Source organism: Dermacentor andersoni, chromosome 3 (assembly GCF_023375885.2).
Source record: "Dermacentor andersoni chromosome 3, qqDerAnde1_hic_scaffold, whole genome shotgun sequence".
Taxonomy (NCBI): Eukaryota; Metazoa; Arthropoda; class Arachnida; order Ixodida; family Ixodidae; genus Dermacentor; species Dermacentor andersoni.
The window spans coordinates 20,036,483-20,056,312 of record NC_092816.1 but is presented as its reverse complement, the minus strand read 5'-3'; the positions used below and the strand labels follow the sequence as shown (position 1 = coordinate 20,056,312).

Here is a 19,830-nt window from a genome sequence, read left to right as displayed (position 1 = left end):
AAGAAAAATTACTTACTAAATAAGTCTACTACATTAATCTTTCCTCAAATTTCTTTTTTGGGGGCCCCAGCATCAATAGGAGATAATGCACAATCTGCTGGACAATCTTCTTGCCAAAAAGGACAGCTAATAAAAACTCATCAACACATAAGTTAAGAAAATATGTTACTAAAGAAATAGAGGTGGAGGGAGACGACTAAGAAAGAAAAGTTATGGACACAATTCTCACCTTTGTAATGTAAGCGAGAGTGAAGTAGACATTTCGACGGACACTTGCTTGCAAATGTCGTTGCCTCATCACCTGACTTCCTTCGGAATCAGAAAACTCCGACTCTGAACTTGATGTCTTTTTCCAAAACTGAAGAGGAGTCTTCATGCCCTCTGCAGAAATTACAGCAATATAGAAGGGTGCAGGTATGGAAAATTAAGAATCCGTCTTAACTTAACACAAACACACAAAAAAAGAGTAGCATTGCAAATGCCAGAAATACTGCCACATTCAGAGTCACATGGCAAATAATGAGACAGCCATCTTCGCTGCCATGACAACAGATCAGCGCATTACAGCAGTCTTACATTCCGCCTCATGAGATGCCACTCGCCCATGTTTCCACCTGTGCGTCTTTTCTTTTTAATTTCTTTTTATGTGGCTCCCGGTTGCCCACTTACCCTGAAGCCAATGCATTTTCTTTTTCTAAATTTTCCTTTCTCCAGATGCACAGCCCACAAGTCTCACTAAAGAGTAGTTCTACCACTTTGCTGGAGTATTAAAATGGGGTCCGAACTAGCAACACAAGTGTCACTATCATGTGACACTGTGTTCGATCAGAAAGCACTGGAGCATTCTTCAGTTGCCTGACACTTCTTTGCAAGATGATGCACAACATGAGGAAGCCTACATTGCTGCAGAAACCTTTATGCTAGCAGACAAGAGAAAACAGCTGCATTATGCAACAATCTACATGGTTAACTGAACAAATTGCCACAAGATGTTGCCACTACTGTTGTCCTACATGGCTCTCTTTAGGTATTCTGGTAAAACTACACTATTATAATATGTATAGACTAAGGCAGGGCTGCACAATATACAACCCACAGGTTGCATGTGGCCTGTGATCAGACTTTTAGCAACCCACAGCCAAGTTTAGACTTCTATAATATGCTGGTGCTGCAATCAGAGCACGGCCATATGGCGAGAAAAAGAATTTCATCACCGAACATAATGCACAACGTGAATTGTTGGCAGCATCAGAAACATTAAAACAAAAGGAGTGTGGGAGCAAGGATCTCTAGTTGGGAGGAGATATCAAAGATGCACAATCACCGAACGTATTCGTTAAGTTACTAACATCAAGACCACATTATTGGCCCATACTTTTCTGAAATAATTCCTAACATGTGCTTTTCCAATATGTTTTGACTGAATGACAATAACCAGACTGCCTTTTTGCAAATAAAAGACACACCATTTCCCGCTAAAGTGCAGCCTGTGTGGCTCCCATAAAAGTTGGTATTGGTCCTTGCTGGTTTGGAGTTGTGCAGCCCTGCATTAACTGACTGATGCATTTTTTTATATTTTGCAGGAGTCATACCTGAATATATTGGAAAGTGCATACAGCATCAAAAATTGATTAGCACAAATATGGATCCATGACTTTATCAGTTTCTATAGCTCCAATGTAAGATGGCCTGTCAAACGCATGGCCATGATATCAGCAGTTTAACATACCTTCTTCAGACTGCTCTGGAGTGTCCTCCTTCAGACATCCATTCCCTTTCTTGACCTTCTTCTTACGATTCCTTCGCCTCGGTGTTGCTAGCTTCAAGTGGAGTAATAACAGATGACCAGGAATGAAAGTGTGAACAAAGCAAGCTCCTAGCAAATCTATCAGATATTGTACATAAACAAAATATTCTTGCATAAAAAGAATAACCCTTAATGTAAATGTTTTTACCTCTCCATGAGCGATACTGAAAGTGAATGCAGATGAAGACATACTTACACACGAACACAGAGACATGAAATTAACAAGATTCATCTTCAGAATACTCAGCATGACGTAAGAAAGAAATAAAGAAAGAAGGCTTCTCAAGGCCGTTGTTTTTTTTCCTGCTGGGTCTTCTAGAGATGAGTAGTTGCCAATTCACCTAACACTTAGCTTAGTGAACGTGATGCCATGTTCAATTAGTTTCGAATGAGCCGACACACTTCTGTGCTTTAGTTAAAAGACTAGTCAATGAAATTCAGTGGTCTTTTCATGAGAAAGAAAAAAGTATGTTGAACTTTCTCCCCGAGATTCAGTTTTAACCAAAAAAAAATAAAAATTACGGGGTTTTACGTGGTAAAACCACTTTCTGATTTTGAGGCACGCTGTAGTGGAGGACTCCGGAAATTTCGACCACCTAGGGTTCTTTAACGTGCATCTAAATCTAAGTACACGGGTATTTTCGCATTTCGCCCCCATCAAAATGCGGCCGTCGTGGCCAGGATTCGATCCCGCGACCTCATGATCAGAAACCCAACACCATAGCCACTGAGCAACCACGGCGGGTAAACCAAAAGGGGTCAGTGAAAGTAAATTTACATTGAAGCTAGGATGGTGCTCAGTAAACAGCTGTGAGCTTATGTGTGCTCCAACGCCTCATCCCAAGCAATTTTCGCTTTTTTCTTATTTGCTTCTGTTTTGTCTGTAGCTGCACAATCAAAATGAGAAGTGGGGACCATATGCAGAGGGGTTCAGGGATCCATGGTCCAGGCTTTTGCAGTTCTTGCACTGCGGCAACTACCCCCACTGTGGTGGATCAAATGGGCAAGCTCACTAACAGTAAAGCGAGGTCATATCTACCTCGTCTTTTCTTTTTTTTTTTTCTGATTATTTGTAGAAGCTCTGTACCTGCATAATGTTATAAGTAAGGTATGATTTTATTTGTGCTTGAATGCGAAATGCATTTCTTCCGCATAGTCACGTCACCATATGGATCCAGTTACATCCTTGCTATTTAGACAGCTTCTCGAAAGCTTGTGTACTGGATGCAACTAGTGTTGAAGAGTAAGATGTGCAGTTATACAGATTGTTTCAGTATATACAAAATTAGTGAACTAGATATTTACTAGAAAAACAAACCAAAACTCAACAGTACGCTTAACGCAAAACATTTTCCATTAAGATAGTTGGTTAAAGTTCACCTAGAAAAATATATCCAGCGAAAAACGCCCAATTTTGGGGCCGAAATAAAAACCGAGAAGAGTGTGCACAATTTTGAGAAAATAAAAACCACGAATGCTGAAACCTAATCACACCCTCTTGTGTTATTAGCAGAGATCGAACAAGGGATGCCTCGAAGTGGAGCCAACATTTTGAGAATGGGAGTTGTCTGTTAGTACTCTTGTTGAAACGTTGGTTCTACTTCGAAGCATCTCTTCTTTAACTACTGTTTCACAATTGAAGTATCTCTCTTGCCCTGAACCTCTGTCTTGTGTTGATTTATGCCCCCTCATGCCACCCACAACATCGGGAACCTTATTATTTGATGAGCTAACAAAAGAAAAAGAACTCTTCACAGATGTATGCCAATCTGACAACTGATAACTCAAAGACAGCAAAGCTGTATAAGCAAGTTGTCACATCCTTTGGAAGTACTAGGGGTCTGTTTGCTGGCTTACAGACATGCTCGAACGCAGCAGTTGCTGCGCTCGAGCACAATTGTGGCTGGCTGTTTTTAGTGACAGTTCCCATGCAGGCTGCATCGCAGCATGACGGTGTCTGCTTTTACCGCCACAGCTGTACAAACTCATGGTTGACCTCCAATGTGGAGGTGACATGAGAAATAAAATCGTGTATTACTGGCCAAAAAAAGAGCTTATATCAGTTATAGATTCAAATGAGATATATGAAAGGTAACTTTAATTTTACAATCATTAATCGTTCCCTTTGAAAGCAAACTCGGGGCTCCGACGCACGTCGTGTTGCATCTACATTTGATATGATGATGTGTGGTGTTTTATGGCGCAAGGGCCAGGTTTGGTCAAAGAGCGCCATCTACATTTGATATCAGCCACACCGCCAACGCCCCTGCATGGGAACTGTTGTGGAACTCCCCTTTACAGCTTCGTTGTAATGAACAATGAAGCAGCAGTAAAGCTACAGTCACACATTGCCATTATGTAAAGGAGTTGAGCACAGAAACGTTGGTAGGAATAATTTAACAATTCTATTTCAATTTTTTTTCACACTTCATAAGCAAGCATCTTTTGGAGTACAGATAAGTGAAACGAAAGATTTGTTAAGAAAATAACATGCACAAGTCATCAATTATGATTATCTAAGTAAGTGAATAGGCTGGCCTGCCATCGATAAGCACTCATCACATTTGTTTGCTGTAGACAATGTTCTTTTTCTTCAGCATTCTGTGCAGCGTTGTGTAGGAAAAAATGGCACATTTCAACAAAAGACACAACGAACTACAGTGACGATAATGCTCAGCAAGGCCAGGTGGCACAGAAACGCAACACAGCACTACCACTAAGCACAGCATGCATCTAAATCTTTGGACAGTACAAAGCACATGAGACACATTTGCCCTCAAGGAGCTAAGCACAGTTGGCATTTGGCAAGAAATGTGCCCTGCAACCTTCCTGCTTTCCCACCGCTTCCCTCTCCCACCTCCAACTCTGGTGCCCACTTTTCTGAGTGTGACAGTGCACTAGCATAGGGCCAATCAGTGAACACTCTCTCCTCTTCCAACCTCTGGCGCTCACATGTGCTGCCCCTTCCCTCTGCCAAAGATAACGGGGCACCGGCACTCTATCATGCAAAATGGTAGCCAAAGAAAGATATTTACTCAAAATCATCAAGTTCCAGCGTATCACTGCGGCCCATATTTGGCAGCTTTCTTTATAACGATGTCTAGTTTACATTTTGAAGGAGCTTGGTAGACTTACCTTTGACGGACTCTGAGATTCATCACTGGTTGCAACTGACGGCAAATGTGTGCACAATGGGCTTGGATTAAGGATGAGATACTGCCTGTTTTTTTGTCCAGGGAAACCAAAAAAGGAGAGGCTCTAGCAAAAAAAAGAAGAAGAAGAAGAAGAAAAGGGGAAGGAAAGAACACATTAGTTTATTTATCGGAAAGAGTGGAATAAAAAAAATGAAAATCGTGGATATGCACTGTGAGTATTTACTCAAATTTAAAAGATACAGAGCTATACAGTCCAGTCCACTTATATTTATAATCAGGAAAACCCCAAGAATCTGGTTGCTATGACTGGTCATCCTTATTTCTAGACTGATTTAGCTGAAAAGTGCTGCCCAGCGTTCAGGAAGACCTCTACCATGATGAGTAATGTGAGAGGGAACACATGAGCTAAGCATGAATGGCCTCAAAGAAAGCTTTCCGGTCATATGCAGGCAAAAGGGCAGCACAACTAGGTTAACAGGTGGCCTTCCCATTGCATCTATGTTTCTACAATGTGGGGTATCCCACCGCATCTGGAACTTCATATATATTCAGGCATCACAATGACTGGCAATACACTTGAGTATAGCTGTGAATACCACTACTCTGACAATGGCCAATTCCTATGACGAGGTGAGTGCGATATACAAGGGGGCAAGAGGAGGTTTGACTGGAGCGGCTTTATCACTATCAGCACAGACCTGCCAATCTTATCATTTGAAAAACATTTTACTGCAAGCCTAAAAATGCTAAAATGTGGAGGACAACACTAAAGATTGCTTCATTATTGAACAAGTCGGCTGTTTTAAAGGATCCGTGACTTCGTTTTATAGGGTTGGTGTGAACAGGCACCCTGCTCTATATGATTGTAGCAACGATCCCTGCTCTAAACAAGCAGAGCTGACTATGAAGTTTAAAAATGAAATATTCAGGGAACGGTTGTCAACGGTTCAGTTGCCCTTATAGCGAAAGGACTGGTGCCCCAAACGTGAAGGAGAGACATTTATTTTGGCAACATGGAGGCAAACTTCTCGATCCTTGCACACATGTGAGCCCTTGTGCCTCGATTTAGCCTCAGCTGTCTCTTTCCCAGAGACGCTGTCATGGTCTTTGTTGCTCCGTTACATTTTTTTTTTCCTAGAGCCCTTATGCATTGGTTCTGCCTGTTAATGTCAATTATACGGACAAGTCCACAAGGACTTGTCCGTATAATTGACAGGTCTGAAAAAATGGGCCATAAGATATCATCCATCAACTGCTTTGGTTATCTTTTAAAATTAGTTTTGCCTTAACAATCAGCACATAAAAATCAGAAAATATTTTTGGCAATAGGAAAATTGTAGATGAGTGCTAAAAATCAGGCATTTTATGATAAAATCATAAAAGTTGGCAGGCATGAGTGCAGAAGCTGTAGAACATGCCTTTGTACTCACACGTAAAAGTCTAGAGCACAGGTGCTCTCCTCCTTTCCAACATATTTCCCTTCCCCTCATTTAACATTTAACAAGTGACTAATACTTGTAAATGTAAATAACACAAGAAGTAATTAATAGTGAATAAAAGTTCCAACTAATACGATCAATATAGCAACAGTAGATAAAGTGATGTGGACCAACTTTGTTAAACAACGCTGATGCAATAACCTGCCAAATAAGCATGCAAACCAGAGACCAGCAATCAATAGCAGTTAAAATTGAAGATTCCAAAGAGAAACACAACTGTGTGTCATAATGCTGCTGTAGCTTACACTTAAACCCTATACTTAAAGTTGGTTATAAGTTCTGTTCTGAGACCGAATCAAATACGAGTCGATTAGTGCCAGAAGCAAACCAAATCAAATAGCATATCCAATAGTGTTTGACTAGTTTTCAAATAATGAATAGTCGTTATCCCAATTAATAAATACAAAATGATGTTCACATCTCGGTATTCTTAAGGCTAGTAAGTTTCTTTCATTACATAGTACATTTTGAAGCATGTTTATTAAATGTACAAATGGAGCATTAGGAGCAAACAAATAGTTTCTTTGCATGCGCAGGGCTCTTCAGAGAGTGCGAATGATCATTGTACAACCTGTAAGTATGGAAATCTAAGTGACGCAACTGGCTCTACTACGCAAGATCTCATGTTTTATCTCTATACTATGCCCACGGGGGTAAAAATTTACCGTACTTTTGCTCCAATTTTATGTTTATCTGGGCACAGTTGACGCTTCGAGGTATTTGAAAAGTATGCGAAAGGTATTCACATTTTAGAACAGTGACTATTCGATTCGAAGACCAAATCGAATAGGATGCTATCTTTAAAATTTTGTATGTCTGTATAAAAAGCCACCATAATCGTGGCAATTCCATCACTTGACAAATGCAAATAACATGCAGGGTTTTTTACACCTGTTCCGAACAACTGTGTACAACTCACTTTGAGAATGCCCAAAAGATTTCCTAGGTGCTCACTAGGAAAATTCCATTTTGTAGAAAAAATATTCTGCAAGCACCTCAGGGCACTGATCACCAAAGTCTGTGAAGAAACCAGGAGAAAAAAAGTGCATAAACGCCAATGATAAACTATTCACACAATACAAAAACTCTGAACATTTTTCAGCTCTCAAGAAAAAGCTTTAAAAAACAAAATAATAAGGTCAATATTGCATGAAAAGGGTTAAAGATCTGAGCCCATTTACCACCGAATGCATGGAGTGAGAAGTTTTAGCTACCAGTGGCCACAGTGCTATGTTTGATAGCGTGACCAAAACCAAGCACATTGAATATTAGAGGCACAAAGGTGCACAAATAATGTGATGTTATGCACCCTTACGTAAACAAGTTTTCATTGTAATATATGAAGTAGTTATTCGGTAAAAAGTGCTGTAAATAAAATTCATGCAGAATATTGTCTGGGAGTTGCCTATGTATGCATAAGCATTGTGCCACTTGCTCACCTCCACACAGCCAGGTATTATTATCAATCTTACCAAACTTGACTCGACCAGTATAAGAACTTATCAATGCTCATCGGTCGTCATCAACCTTACTGGACTACATCCAACCCTTATGAACTTTTATCGATTGCTATCAACCTTATCAGACTTGATCTGACTCTTATCAAACGTTATTGCTCATTATCAACTTTATTGAAATTGATGCGATCCTTATCCTAAACCTATCCTTAAAAACCTTATAAACATTATCCAACCCTTATCGGTCCTTGTCAAACTTATCAGAATTGCTTCAACCATTATAAGGCTTATTACTCTTTCGCACCTTATCCATCCACGTCGGACCATTACCAACCATGATGAGACCCATTAACCCTTCATTACTCCTTATCATACTTATCAAACACACATAAACCACATTACTAGTAATGCTAACTGCATGCTTTGTTACCTCCGTCGCAATTTCTCTATGGCCTTCGCTAACTTAGAGCTACTTTAGTACAAAATGCTAATACGTCCTAAGCTTGAATATGCCTCTTTCTGCTTGGGACCCTGGCTTAGATTACTTAACAAATGTAATAGAATCTATACAAAATCGTAGCACACGTTTCATTCTTACAAACTATTCTCGGGCGTCAAGCGTAACATCTATGAAGGCTACTTAAACCTCCCACTCCTCTCATCCTGTAGGAAGTTAGCCTGCTTATCACTGCTGCACAAAACTTATTACTACAATCTGGAATTAAAAAGTGAACTTTTGTCCAAACCTGCATACATATCATCTCGTACTGACCATCACCATAAATTGAGCATTCCGCATTGTCGCACAAACCTATTTTTTTATTCATTTATTCCTAAAACTACCAATAAATGGAATCATCTGCCAGCCTCAATTGTTAACATAACTGATACATCTGCTTTTAGAACTACTATTGAGGAATGCTTTTGTTAATCTGCATTTAAAATTATTTTATTATTATAACCTGCCATCTGTACATGCTCTGTATTTCGTTCCACTCCCTTCTGTAAAGTTTTCGGGCCTTGAAGGTACAATAAATAAATAAATAAACAAATAAATAAATAAATAAATAAACTAACTGACTGCTTATCTATCTGTGTTGTGTAACACGAAGTGTGTGCATCCTTAGAGATCAGTGGCATTTCGGTCAGTGAAGGAACACCCCAAAGGAAAATGCATCCTGCGATCACCGAAATGCATCGGGGATGGGGCATGTTTGGCATTAAATTTTCACAAAATTAGAATTTTCTTATGTTTACAAGGCTCCAAGTCGGCTCTACAAATGGTCCTAGAGATGGCTTTTATTCCACCATCACCAAATCTTTCAACAAAGACTTCATAGAGGCTGTTCTCCTTTTATTTTTTTTTGTACCGCCATTACAACACATTTATATGGTTCAGATATATTCACCTTGTGCGAGTCTAGGTGTTCAGCCCAATGGGTAAGACACTTGGCTTCCGAGCGTGGGTCGTAAGTTTGAAACTCCCCACCACCAATGTTTATCCTTTCGAATTTATATTGTTTTATACATCAATTTCTTTATAGCGATTCATCTCACATGACAGACGGATTAGCGGTCGAACATGTTTCCTCGTTGGGTACGCACAGAAATGCTTATGCACTTGAAGAACAACTGCCTTGCAAAACACATAGAGTGATATCTTTATGACCAGACTACCTGTGTAGCTTCCACAGTGCTTCCTGCTCAGTATAAAATGAAGTCTTTCTACAAAGCTTTTGCTTCCTTCTTTTATGTGAACATATTCAGCAATGGCAAATAAGAGAAATCAGAATATGAGCAGGACTATGATACAGCATTTCAGTATTGCAGAGTAATAAAGAGGGGAAAAAAGAAGAGAAAGAAAGAAAGATGGGATCACACTTGCCTGTGCTTGCACTGTGCTGTCATTAAAGCATGGTCCACTGAGCACACCTAGAAGTATTTCCACCATTCGAATGACGTAAGCATCTGGCATGTATGGTTCTCCAGGATTCCTGTTTTGCATGAAATGCATAAGCAATCAGCTCACTGAAAATACTGAAGCTTTTTCAAAGCTATTAGAGAGTTTGAGGTTCTCTGTAATCTGTCAGTCCTTGTGTGGGATAAGCCCGCTGCGCGCTGATGTGCGTCCTGCAGGACCTTTATTCAAGTTTGTCCAATCCAATCCAATCCGTAAACTTATTACCGTTTACAGAATACTGGAACAGTGGAGACACAGGTGCATGACAGAAAAGTGCCATCTTGTGACACAGAGCTTAACCAGAGGTTGGTAAACTGTTGGTATGAAGTGTTGGTAGCAACGTAATCGTTGACGTGCAGTCCTTTTATGATTTTACCTCGACAAGAACACTCATGCAATATGAAAATGTTTCAAATGCATTGAAGTTGGGCAAAGCATCACAAGATGTTTCTACAAGCTTTGCTAATTCTGTCTACAGTTTTGCTAGCCCGATAATCTGCAAATGGTCAGAAGTTCGGAAAAACTATAAATGAGACTATTTATACATTGAATGTGTATAAAACATTTGTTCATCCTATTTTGGAATATGTTTGCGTGGTATGAAGTCCAGACCAAAAAGTTCTGTAAGGTAAAATAGAGAGAAATTCAGAGGCAGGCGGCCAGTTTTATATGCTCTAAATACTGACGAACTTGTTCAGCTACAGATATGCGAAATGAACATGCTCTAGAGCTGTCGGAGTGCCGCAAGGAGAATCATCGATTAAAGTTTATTTTCAGGATTTTGCAACAAGTGGTTGGGATAAATAGAGACAAGTATATTTGACAGCCAGAAAAGAGAAGTGTGAGAACAAATATTAGTATAGCCATTGAGCCTTATTTATTGCGTACTCATGGGTTTCATTACTCATTATTATTCAACATAATGGAAATGTGGCCAGCACTACCCAACTCTATTGTTGAGAAAGACTATATCCACAAATGCATTAGTAGGTGTGCATTTTAGTACTGCCTAACTTGATGTGTTTCTGTACTTGAGTGTGTACCTAGACTGTGTATGTTTGAGTATGATTTTAACTTTCCCTGTAATGGCCTCACACAGGGGTTGGCACTACCAATAAAATAAATATAAAAATAACTGTAGACATTTAAACTTCAGGGAATACTGACAAAAAATAAAAACAAGGAGGTGGTGATGCCAGACCATTTTCAGGAAAACAGAGATGTGAGGAGAGGAGAAGAGGAGAAAAAGCTATTCCTTGGCAAAGAAAAAAAAAATTACTCAGCCGCAGTTCTTTTTTTCTTGTAGAAATTTTCTGAGCAATTCTCAGAAAGCCTTTCTGCTTGCACTTCCTCACTGGGTGTGGCGAGGGGAGGGCACTTAGAGGGAGAAATGCACCGTAGTCTGTCAACGAAAGTTGATGATCCAGTCAAGTAACCTTCTGCTAACCTCCTGGTGCCACAGGCAGTGACGAAAGCTAGATGCAGAGCAACAGTTTACCCAGTTATTCACTTAACAGAGTTGCATCAACAGTTAGTCTCGTGACCGACATGACGTGGCTGGTTAAAGGGCACAAGAATTCACAAGAAGCTTCCAATTTCTTCTACATTCAAAAGCCACATGCACGTCTTGTGTGAGCCTGCCGTGACGGGAGAACAAGAGACAAAAGTCACATGAGTCACAAATGCAGACATGAACAAGTTATTAACAGGCTGACAATTTTGGCTGTTTCCACCATATGTGTGCTGGAGGTTTTTCCAAAGTGATGAAGTTCAATTTTTGTCAGTAACATTTGTGTAAGTAACACATTAGCAGGCTTTAAATTCAAATGGTATTTATTCATAATATGCTACTGAACCTCTTACCATATTTGTTTGCGTATAACCCCCACCCCCTAGTAACAACAGCCTGGAAAGAAAAGAAAAAATCCACACGTATATAGCGTGTAAATACCTGCATAGAACTGCTAAAATCCTTGCAAAAAGACTCCACTCATGGACGCATGACTTGTCCACGTCGTATATCCGGCCAGCCAGCAACTCCTCCCCCCACCCTCTTTGGCGATGCTGATAAAGTTGGATTGACAGAACGGACGTGATCACAGACGAACCAGTCATGTGACATGTGACGTGAATCGGATAACTTCACAGTTAGCATTCGCACGACAAAGGATGACAACACGGATGGAGTCGGCCTCGCATAGGCAGCAGCAATGGAGCAAATGAGCGAAGCACTTCACACAGACCGAGGGAGCCCCCCAGGCATGGGTGACGTATGTATGATCACACGATATGTAATCTGCAAGCTCAAATTGCGATTTGCTTCATCGTGTGAAAGCTTTATCATTAGTTTCTGCTGTGCTAGGATGGCGGTTGTGCACAGGTCACCGTGATCCGAGTTCTTGTTTGCTGGCACCTCATACACTATTTGCTAACTACTCAACACAATATGACGATCTATAAAGAGGGGAGAACGGGCAACCATGGAGGGGCGAGGGGAGCTTCAACATGCAAGGATGGGAACAGGGTGGGGTTCCTTATGAGATAACGAAACAATCATAAAACCCATCCTTAGGGTTTAGCTTCACAGTAGCATGCGCTACGCTGCCGTGAAGCCAACGCTTCAAGGCGAAAGTTGCACATATCTTGCACCCCAACTTTACTGCTAAATTTTTACATTTTTGTTGCGCATTATATGCACAAAAATACGGTATATACACTGTTTCTTGATCTGAATATTCCAATAAATGTTAATAATTATGCCAATGAATGACCTGGCCTCTTTGTCACTATCATCGTAAATAGAATGCACTTTGTAGTCATTATCAAAGGCCTCTGAATAAGAATTCACAAGAAACTTCCAATTTCTTCTACATTCAAAAGCTACATGCAAGCCTTGTGTGAGCCTGCCGTGATGGGAGAACAAGAGACAAAAGTCACATGAGTATGGAGGCTGATGTGAGCAACATCTATAGATAAACTATATAGCACCACCTGCTATATACAAACAAAAGCTGTCATGCAATTTTAGTTTAATCGACTTCTGCATAGATGGTGAAACTAGTATATAAGGGTACCATGTTCACGAGCTTTCTCAGCAAAGACAGGAACTGAGAGGAAAAAGTGATATGGAAGTTGTGACGAGAAGAAATTGCATGTGTCCTCCGTTCATTTTTTGTGTGGTTTCCACATTTGCACTAACTTACTGTATCAAGTCACGCAACCCAGTTTTACTTGGACGGACTAGCATAGTGCACATGCACCCAGACGGGTCCATTTCGGGCATGGCGCTTAAAAGGATGAAAATGATTGTTTCCTTCAGTTTTCTTTATCTCAAGATCTTCTTGGAAATTTATGCCTTACACAGTCTGCATTCTTACTTTTAGTGCATACAAAAAAATTAGAAGGACATGCATCACAAAAATTAAAAGAAAAACAAATCTATGCATGTAGAGACGGTCTCAAAAGCAAAAAACAACAAGCATACATTGAAGTCATAAGGTTTATATGACTCACCTAACCGTCATTGCTCTTAGAGCTTTAAGTGTTGCCAGCTTTGCATTGATGTCAAGCTCCAGTGAGGAAAGCAGGGTTTCAAATGCACACCCTCGGCCGAGCAGTTGCTCCCAGAACTAAAATAGGAAAGCAATGAGATATACTATTAAAAGCACTATAACATACCAAAGCTACAGACATTAAGAAACTCGACGAGTGTGTGTAAAAATAGCAATATAAAGAAAATGAATAAAGAATTTATATATGAATCTGAAGAGTACGAAAATTACAGTCATTTCATGGAAGCAGTAAATGAGTATATATTTATGCTTTAAGGGTATCTAAGAGTATTTATTGTGCTTCACTACACAAGGAAGCGAAATTTCGAGCTGCTAACACAATTTTAATAAAAACTGGAAGGTGTTGATGGTCATAATATAAGGACTGGTACCAAGTTTTATTATTTTAGAGTAACTTGTTAAAGAGTTACTGCTCTTAAAAGGTTTACGTGATTGTGGTTAGTCATAAAAGTTACCTTTTCAAATTATGACAAAGCACAACAATCTCTTTTTTCCTTATATAATAATAGGAAAGCCTAAACTATGTTAAGGGGCTCCATTTTTATGTTTCAGTAGTTTTCATACAAAGAAAATATTATATAATTGACACCACTATCATTGCACTTCCATCCTGCATTCAAGATAGCAATTTTTTCTATTATAAGGAAGGTAAAATTAAAGAAATCTGAGCTGACAGTAGCATTCTGCATAATATTTAACCACCGTAATACCCTCTACAACTAAATCAGTCTAATGTAATGCTGAAACAATAACTTTTGAAAACTCAGACATAGCTAAAAAATGCAAAATGCAAAAGAAAAAAAGCGAGTGCTTTCAGAGTTAGAACTGTGCTATTTTATTTTCACATCACATCTCCACCCCCCCAGCCCCCCTGGAAATATATGCTGGGTTTTCCTGTATTCTGTGTCCTTTTGTGAGAATGGTTTCGAGCTGAGACTTCCTTCTGACCACTTTTACAATTCTGTTACATCAACTTTTGCATTGAACACACATTCTTCAAAGCTCTTTTCCAAATGGTATGCTGCGTGCATGCCACTGTTACAAACAGTGCCCGAGTTCTCAAGCAATCCCTTATGGGCAAGTAAATTTTAATGAGTGACAGAGAGGTTGCCAAACAAGTGGGTCCAGGATCAGGGAAGATGCTGCATCAATCTCACAGTGGCCTGAAAAGCTCAGAGCATGAGCTACTTTTGCATGTGGTCACTCGTCCATCACAGGCTGTGCCCCTTGGCCTCACGAAACAATGTTGTGTTCTAAAGCTGTGGTTTGTGCAAAACTACAGGGCCATTTTACAAATGCAAATGTGCACACTACAAATGGCGCATGACCGTACAGCAATACATGCACCGAGAACTGTAATAGAAAATTATTTTAAGGCATTAAGCCGCATGTCTCAGGAAATCAGGTTATGGTGCAAAGCCTCATGAGGTGGTAAATTGCACTCAAATGTCGACAGTGTATTGAATATTGCTTCCTTTGCAGCCACTGCCCAAAAGTGGTTGCTTTTTGACTTCACTTGTCAGCCTCTGCACACGCCATATCGCACCTTTGATGCCACTGCTTGAGCTTATAGAAAAGAGAGAACTACTTTACAATGAAGGCAGCCATTCAGCCAGTCAGTCGTGTTAAGTGTTTTCCTCATGTTACAAATGCACTTTAAGAACGGTGGTCACAGGCACATTTCGTTTATCCAAGGTGTCACCAGCTTATCTAAAAATAGTAATTCCCGCTTTACTACTGCACAGATGTGGCTGAAATTTTGCTGGCACCTTCTTGAATAATTGAGGAACCATAAGCGGCAACAAAGCCAAAACAAGCTTTTCGGCTGAAAATTAGAGTATTTTTCACTGTGTCCCTACTTAATACATTTAACTTCATGCACTTAGTGCCACAATCTTATTAAAGAACGGACCTCAGTAAAGAATTCGAAGGAACAAGATTTAGCAATGCAGGCCTAAATGTTGGGCTCACAGTGTCACAGTAACTGTTGCAAAACATAAAGCATGCAGCAATGACTATGCATGCAGCAGTGTGGGTTAAAAACAGGTGTTCTATGTGGTGCACAGCCACAAGATGTTCACATATCTTCAACTACAAGTTATAGTAGAGATGGCATCACACTCTGCAAGCATGACACAGAGTACTTTACTTAGTGAACTTAAGTAATTAAAATAAAATTTGGAGTCTAGTAAGGAAATGGTTCAGAAAAGGCTGTGATGACATCCACACACACTGTTCCAGTTGCTATTCTCTGATAGAGATGAAGGAAAGACTGGAGCAATAAGTGAAAGAAAGACAGAAGCAAATGTTTTAACAAAAGCAGACATGTTGTGGCTTGCCTGCTCCAGCCGCGGCACATTTGAGTAGAGGAGTGCACCACAGGCACTGATGCAGCTTGTCAGCACCCAAAAGCTACAGAAAGACAATGCCTTGAGGAAGTACTCCATTGCTTTGTGTAGAGTCCTTGTCTCCAATGTGACCTGAAATCATGAAGAGCAACGTAGAGATAGCAGGCAATGGCAAGTCATATCTCCTGAATGCTATCATATTTCCTGGCAAGTGATTTTTCATGAAAACATGATGAAATCATCTGTATACTGGTTACACGAAATCTTTTAAAAGGAGAGAGCTTATTTTGCTCCAAAACTTGTAGCAGCGGTCTACATAGTGGGCACGGACTAAGGAAAGGCTTTTTATTTTAAAGGGAGAATAAAGAGAAACGCTCTTTAATCTGATAAAATATTATTTCAAAATTTAATTTTCATTCATTTTTCAGTGGGAGCGTAATTACGAGATAAGAAAATGAAGGCCAACTTATATAATCTTAATTTTTCATCAAAGACCCGCCATGGTTGATTAGTGGCTGCACTGTTGGGCTGCTAAGCACGAGGTCACAAGACCGAATCCCAGCCGCAGCGGTTGCACTTTGATGGGGGCGAAATACGAAAACATCTGTATACTTAGATTTATGTGAACGTTAAAGAACCCCTGGTGGTCTAAAGTATTCCGAAGTTCCCCATTGTGGTGCCTCTCATAATCAAATCGTGGTTTTTGCACGTAAAACCCCCTAATATAATTTTGCATCGAAACCTCGGTGCAGGTTTGTTATTGCTACATCATGGATTTCAAAATGTTCTTTTGTGTTATTTGGCTTGTGCCGCTATAATTGTTCTCAAGACTTACCAAGTTCAGTCCTTGATTCCTTTAGAATACAATGAAGTCCGTGTTTACCACTAGACAACTGACTAGGCCCAAGCAGAAGCCCTCAAAATCCATGGCAAGCTTATGAGGTAACTTCAAGGCAGCACTGGCACCTGTCTTCGGTTTTTGCACATTTTTTGTCTAACCAAGTCTTCGCTCATGGTAAGAGTAGCTTGTTTGGTACTGCCCAACCGTAATATACTAATACAGCCAAACCTACTTTTCTGTGTACCATCTCTTTAAGACCAAATGTGCCCCTGCAGACATTAAATCAGGTGCTGCATAGACAATACAGTACTCTAGAGAACTTATGTACTCTATTACAGTAAGAATTTGAATCTGTGAGTGCATGTGCACATATATACATACTGGCATGCCACAAAATTATCACGTCTGTTCTGTTTATGAAGGCAGGGAGGTGATTTCATTTCGATATTTTTGTTTCATTTATTTCAGTTTTGCTCATTGGCTCGAAACTTGACACACCAGTGTTGATCATTCGAATGGCACAGTCGATAGGAACAAAGAAAACAAAGGTAAGAAACCATCATACTCTGTCAGGGCAGTTCTCTAGATATGTTCAATTTAATTCACATCTTCAACAGACTATTCAAATGAAATCGTCACACGCTCCATATGGGTACAGCCATACGCACATGCAGGATTTCAGATGTTCATATCAAGGCAGGAACTACGCTGAAGTCCCATGGCACATGCAAAACAAATTTCAAACCTTTTGTTTCGTGCAGATGTCAAAAACGAGCTGACCGAAATTTGAAATCAGGTCGTCATCATGTAAAACATTCAGTGTGTCGACGAGAAGTACAATTATCACATCAGCATCCTGAAAAAAAGAAAGAGAGAGAGATAGAGAATTGGTCATATCAGGCTTGGGGAGTTAAACAGGGTAACGCGCAACATCCGATTGTAACTCTGACGAACCTACATCTGTGCTTACTGGACCTTTCACTTTGCACGAACACTGCGCCTCTCAAGACACTACGCGTTATTTTCACAGAGGGTCGCTGAAACGTACCGAGGTCAAGGCACAAATCACAATAACATCTGCACGATGAGCAAAACGAGAACAAGGTAAAAGCGGGAGCCAACGTTTCGACAAGTGGACTTGTCTTTTTCAGTAACATCTGCAGTAATATCTGCAGTAATATCTTGTATGGTGAAAAATAGCCCAAAGCCTAAACAATTGAGGCAAAATCAAGACGTTCTCACCCGACTACTAATGAATTGAAAACTATAGTTGCACTCATTCAGCTTTCGTAAGTTCTGTTTGAGCTCCACACCATCTTGGATTTCTTGCTTTCGAAGCAAAGTATCGTAGCACTCTTTGAGGCATATCTGCTGTCTCAATACGATGTCCATCGTCGGTGTTCAGCAGCAAAACACCTCAGCGTTGGCTTTCAGCGTGATTCGAGGCGCGTTTCAGTTGTACACCAGTTCAACCTGCGCCGAAATGGACGTATTTAAAACATGAGTTCATAGCGAAGCAGACACATACGTCAGCGTTAGATCGTGATGAGCTGACCGCTCGCTCTAACGATACTCAAAAGTACACGTGAAAGGGTCGCAATGCTACAATATCAACATATGCCGATGGCATAAGGGCTCATTGCAGACAGCTCCCCAGAAGGCGGCCATGATTAACACATGGGCGCCACCTAGAATAAAATAACTTCAGTGAGCAACTGCCGACTACTTTCGGTTTTAGAATCGTTTTAGAATACTAGGTTTTAGAATACTTTCGTTTCCTCGTATTCCCTTGGTGTCGAACCGTGAAGTACGCAAAATTATGGCCTTCGAGATCGGTTAGATTGGTCTCGCCCTAGTTTACTGACGAGTGCAATGTGAACAGCACTTCGTGCAGGCTCATGTTATAGTGTGGCTTGCTCATTGCCCTTATTGCATATCGTATGGCAACGGCCGTGTTCACGGCACACGGTGTTGTGCGCAGCGTCAAATAATCTCAAAGGCCATACCTTTCTCATTTTGTAGCGTCACAGGCGTCAACGCTTGTCATCAAACAAGCGCAACGTCCTGTGCACAAGTGTATACCCATGGACACGATCCATTTAAAAATATTGGTTCAGATGTCGCACCTTTCTGAGCCAAGAACGGACGATTTTCTCTAGTCGAATGATCTATTTTAGATCACAGACTCCGTGGTTGCGATCGCAGGCAGTGCCAGCACGCGAAATCTCGGAGGCCGTGTCTGGACCTTCTGGACGTTTGCTAATTCCTCCATATTGTCAAATTTTGTAACAGCGGCATTTTCAGCCCATCAGAGGGAGCCAGAGAGCTGCTACAGGCTTTCTGATCCTCAAAATGCCGCGATTACTAACTCAGCATGGCGGAATTTGACAGTGTCGAGAACTGGTCCAGAAATCCTGAGCCGACATTTCCAAGGTCATGACGGGGTCAACTTAGTTATATCACCCTCCTCCACCTTCCCCAAAATTTTCTTTTGTGCAGTTATTTGCCGCACACACTACCGCACTGTTGCACACATTCTGAAAGGATGTCGATCTAGATCGTAACGTTTACGAATTCGGGAAAAATCCTGGGGATATGCGTGGTCCTGGAAAATCAGGTCACTCACTCCACGTAAAGTGTGCACACTTCTAAGGTATCACCATTATTTTAAAGTTAGCGACAAACCTTGATGCAGTCATAAAGCGCGACATTGGATGATCCATACGGGGCCTATGCCAGTCGTTCTTCCTCTATTTTACTATCTTGATGTGTGTAGTGCAGCATCTTACACGTGCACTATAGCGCCTAAACGTAGTTTTTGATAAGCTTTGTTGTCACCTAGCTCAAATATGTGACACCGTTCTGAATTCTTTTGAGAACTCAGCGCAGAACTGAAATGCGATTGAAATGCTCACGTATATATCACTAGAAGTATTCGCAATGCAGACTAATGGGTGGTCCTAAGGCTCACATCCTTGTCTACTATAGCAATACTAGTTCACACAAATCCCAAGGGACGATTATACAAGCAATATCAGGTTTATGGTATATCTAGACATGTTTCGAAATTAGCTCGTGTACGAGTTATTAAAACGCTGAAGTGCGCCTGCTGCCAAAGCTGGCTTCTCCACAATAAGAGGTTGTGTGCGGAGAAGTACACTCCACTAATCTCTTTTGACAACTTGAACGGA

General features: G+C 40.5%; 1 protein-coding gene across 4 annotated transcripts in view; it reads right to left on the bottom strand.

The window, feature by feature from the left end:
- The window catches only part of LOC126519436 (HEAT repeat-containing protein 6), a 62,876-nt gene extending 44,555 nt beyond the window's left edge, over positions 1–18,321 (bottom strand). For 2 of the 4 annotated variants that reach the window (XM_050168970.3, XM_055065535.2), the window contains exons 1-9: positions 17,882–18,321; positions 17,385–17,495; positions 15,790–15,930; positions 13,392–13,507; positions 9,804–9,912; positions 7,381–7,479; positions 4,943–5,065; positions 1,730–1,820; positions 230–381 (exon numbers count right to left, since the gene is read on the bottom strand). In XM_050168970.3, the coding sequence (XP_050024927.2) occupies positions 230–381; positions 1,730–1,820; positions 4,943–5,065; positions 7,381–7,479; positions 9,804–9,912; positions 13,392–13,507; positions 15,790–15,930; positions 17,385–17,495; positions 17,882–18,031 (1,092 nt within the window). In that variant the 5' untranslated portion in view covers positions 18,032–18,321. Of the gene's footprint in view, positions 1–229; positions 382–1,729; positions 1,821–4,942; positions 5,066–7,380; positions 7,480–9,803; positions 9,913–13,391; positions 13,508–15,789; positions 15,931–17,384; positions 17,500–17,881 lie in introns of those variants that run through there. The other 2 variants (XM_050168971.3, XM_055065536.2) reach the window with 2 other exon arrangements.
- Between the last annotated feature and the right edge of the window lie 1,509 nt (positions 18,322–19,830).